This window comes from Prunus dulcis, chromosome 2 (assembly GCF_902201215.1).
Source record: "Prunus dulcis chromosome 2, ALMONDv2, whole genome shotgun sequence".
Classification (NCBI taxonomy): domain Eukaryota; kingdom Viridiplantae; phylum Streptophyta; class Magnoliopsida; order Rosales; family Rosaceae; genus Prunus; species Prunus dulcis.
Window position 1 is genome coordinate 5,738,321 of NC_047651.1, and position 3,494 is coordinate 5,741,814.

General features: G+C 39.9%; 1 protein-coding gene across 1 annotated transcript; it reads left to right on the forward strand.

The window, feature by feature from the left end:
• The first annotated feature begins 675 nt into the window (after positions 1-675).
• Positions 676-3,494, forward strand: LOC117618000 (MATH domain and coiled-coil domain-containing protein At3g58260-like). Its single transcript, XM_034347636.1, has 3 exons — positions 676-849; positions 2,636-2,642; positions 2,833-3,494. Exons 1-3 carry the CDS (start codon positions 676-678, stop codon positions 3,492-3,494), a joined length of 843 nt encoding a protein of 280 aa, XP_034203527.1.

Sequence of the window (3,494 nt, forward strand, 5' to 3'; positions counted from 1 at the left end):
TTATATTTTAACTAATTCGTTTCATTTTTGTATAACAGAATAAAGCCCAAGTGAATAAGGGTAATAGGAAGAAGAAGACCCTTCTCCACCATTCGGGCTCCAGACCCTTTTCGTATAGGATGGATGCACGGCGTCGGGTAATAATCACAAAATTTTTATTTCATTTTTAATATCATTTTTATGAATTTATTTTTTTCATACTAATATTTTTTTTCTTTTGTTCAATTTAGGAGGGGTCCAAGTTCCCAGAGATCGACGTCTTTGGTGGCGTTTATGTTCGACCCGGGAATGAGTTGGCCGAGTCCCTTCATGTAAGTATTATTTAATTTTAATTCTTATGTTACGCATTCAATTTATATGCATGTTTTTATTTATATTTTATGTTATGTTCAATAGACGACGATGGTGGAGAGGAGCCAGTTGGTTCTTCAGGAGTCCGCCTCCCAGCTTCCTCCCGAGACTCCGATCGAGTCTGTGGCTCCTCCACAGGATGCTGGATTTCAGATCTTGGCGGAGACGTTGGATCAGACTCTCGGGAGGAGGCCGGGGACATATTGTCGAGGGATGGGGAATGCCCGGCGGAGGGAACCTAGACCTCGTTCATCGGCGTGGTCAAGCAGTCAGGTCACTGCTTTGACAGCAGAGGTGGCCACTCTTCGGAGCCAGATGTCAGAGATGGCCACTCTTCGGAGCCAGATGTCGGTCATTCTGCAGGCCCTCGTACAGTCCGGCATTCCAGTCCCGCGTTTTGATGCGCCGACTTCCGCGCCCGTCCATCCCGCGCAGCCCCATCAGACCACTGCCCCGATGAATGCCCAGACCTCCGAGCCGCATCCTGACGACGACACGGTTGATTTTGATTCATTATTTGATTAGTGTATTTATTTTCATCATAAACATTTATTTTATTTGTAATACATTTATCTTATTTTATAACAAAATTTTATTCTAATTTATTTTTATTGCAATTTCATTGTTTAATCAATAAAAAAATAACCAATTTTATTTAAAATAAAAAAAAAAATTACAAAAAAAAAAAATGTCAAATTATTTTTGCGCGACGGCAAATTTTTCGTCGCGCAAACCCAAAAGTAACAAAAATAAAAATTAAAAATTCAACTTTTTTTACTTTTAATTCTTCCGCGACGAATACATGCGTCTCGCAAACACGTTTTGCGCGACGAAACGTATCCGACGCTCAAACATGTTTTGCGCGACGAAGGCTATTCGTCGCTCAAATAGGTTTTGCGCGATGACAAAGTTTTTGTCGCGCAAACAAATGAGCGACGAAACCTTTCTCATCGCGCTAATTTTTTTGCGGCGAACAGACGTCTCCGCAACAAGTTTTGCGGGACGAATTTTTTTTGTCGCGCAAATATAAGTGCGCCGAATAATATTCGTCGCGCAAATTTTATGCGACGAACAGTTGTTTCGTCTCCATATCTTTGGTGCAACTAAGGTTTACACGTCGCACATTGTTGCGCGACGAAGTGGTTTTCTTGGTCGCGCAAAGGCTTTCTTCACGATCTTTGAATTTTTTGTCGCGGTGAAGTTAGTGCGACTAAATGAGACTTTGCGCGACGTTTTTTTATTCGTCGCGCAAAGGTTAAAATGTAGTAGTGAAAATTAAGGTTCCCTCGTTTTCTTACGCGACGGTTTATGTTTTCGTCGCCCTAAGTTGTCTTTTGCGACGAAAACACTCGTCGCGCAAAATGTTTTTAACGCCATAAGAGGCGGCAAATTCCGGACCATCTTTGCGCGACGAATAAGTTGAAGTGTCGCGCAATATACTCATGCGCGACGCTCCTTGTCGTCGCGCAAGAGTTTGGCGCCATTTTGCGTAGAAGTTGCATCTTTGCGCGACGCAATTTTTTTACGTCGCTCATAGTTTCTATCCGCGACGAAATTATTTGTCGCGCTAGATTTCTGTATTTTGCGCGACGGAAGTTAATTTGCGTCGCAAAAGTGTTCTTTGCGAGACGAAATTTTGTTCGTCGCGCAAACTTCCGTCGCGCAAATAGTAAATCGTAGTAGTGTTTAGTTATGATCTGGATGGTCGAATGGCTTACAAGCTAGATATACACTACTATTACTACGCCACAAAATGGTTGTGTTAAAACTGTTAAGTCACTCGAATTAATTATACGATCATATTAATTATTTTCTTTGTACAGTCAGTTAGTCAAACCAAGTAATTCTTGACGTCTTAGCTATCCTTGGCTTCTCATCCAAGTAATTCATCTTGATCACTCATGATGATTATCATTTATTATTAGTTCATAGCTCATTGTTTCTCATGATGGTCAGGCATGCATATGACTCTTGTCTTAATTGTTTTTGGTGATGTCACCTGTATTGTATGTTCCTATATATGCAAGCACATGATGTCAACTAGTTTCTAAGCTGCCACGCCTAAGTTGTAGAGGAAACTAATTAATTTTCGTAATCATTTATGGAGAAATTCTAGCATCAGCAAATTTGAGTTTTTGTTCAAAATTGTGGCATGTTTATTCTTTTCTTAGTACTTTAGGGAAGAGTGTCTGGAGTTAAAGATCATTAGCCCAACATTATATTTTTGTTTTATGTTTAACTTTTTCTATACTATAAGTACTTATCATCTATGCTCCGGCTGCAGGTGAAATGTTGGATAATAAAGCTATAATGTAATTAGGCTTTTAAGTTCAGTCGGAATAATATTTTATTACCTGTGTTATGTTTCTTAATTATGTGTTTGCTTCAATGAGCTTCCTATATCATTCATACTGCTTTGTTATATATCTGTTTTGATTCTTGGTTAATGTTTTTGTGATCCTTGACACATTTCATTCACAGATTCAGTTAATGAGAAAAAATTTAAGGCAAATATTAGTAGCTGGGGCTGTACATCATTCATTCTTCTAAGTAAGCTTTGTGATCATGATGAAGGGTATCTTGTCAATGATTCATGTGTTGTTGAAGTCAAAGTTTCAGTTCGTAATGGAATTAAGATTTTAGAAGACCAAGAAACTGGGAAGCTTATCGATTTTAGGGGCTTAGGACGAGTAGAGAAAACTTTGGTTCCATTTCTAGAGGAAGTTTGTTCGTCGTATCCCTCCTTGCTGGAGTGCCATAAGAAGAGAAGTCGTATGTTTATTCAATGTGCATTCACAGCTTTGGGCCGACTCTTGCGTTTTCTGAAGACTACAAAGGCCAAGGATATGACCCATGATGCTTGTAAACGCCTTCAACTGTTATGGGAGGAGCTTGAGACCTTCAAATTTGACTTGGCTTGGCTGGAGCCTCATGTTCAATTGGTTTTGGTCACGAAGAAAAGGTCAGGAAGAGTTGATAGACTGAGAGAATATGTGGAAATGTGGGAGAATGAAATGAAGAGGCGAAGGGATTACGTCGCTGCTGCGGAAGTTGATCTTGAGGCAGCGAAAAGAGACTTGGCAAAGGCAGAAGAAGAGTTCAAGATAGATATGGAAACTGAGCTAGGCTATCCATTACCTTAA

What these genes read in the sequence shown, in the direction of transcription:
- LOC117618000 (XM_034347636.1), top strand. Translation starts at nt 676, where the DNA reads ATGGCCACTCTTCGGAGCCAGATGTCGGTCATTCTGCAGGCCCTCGTA.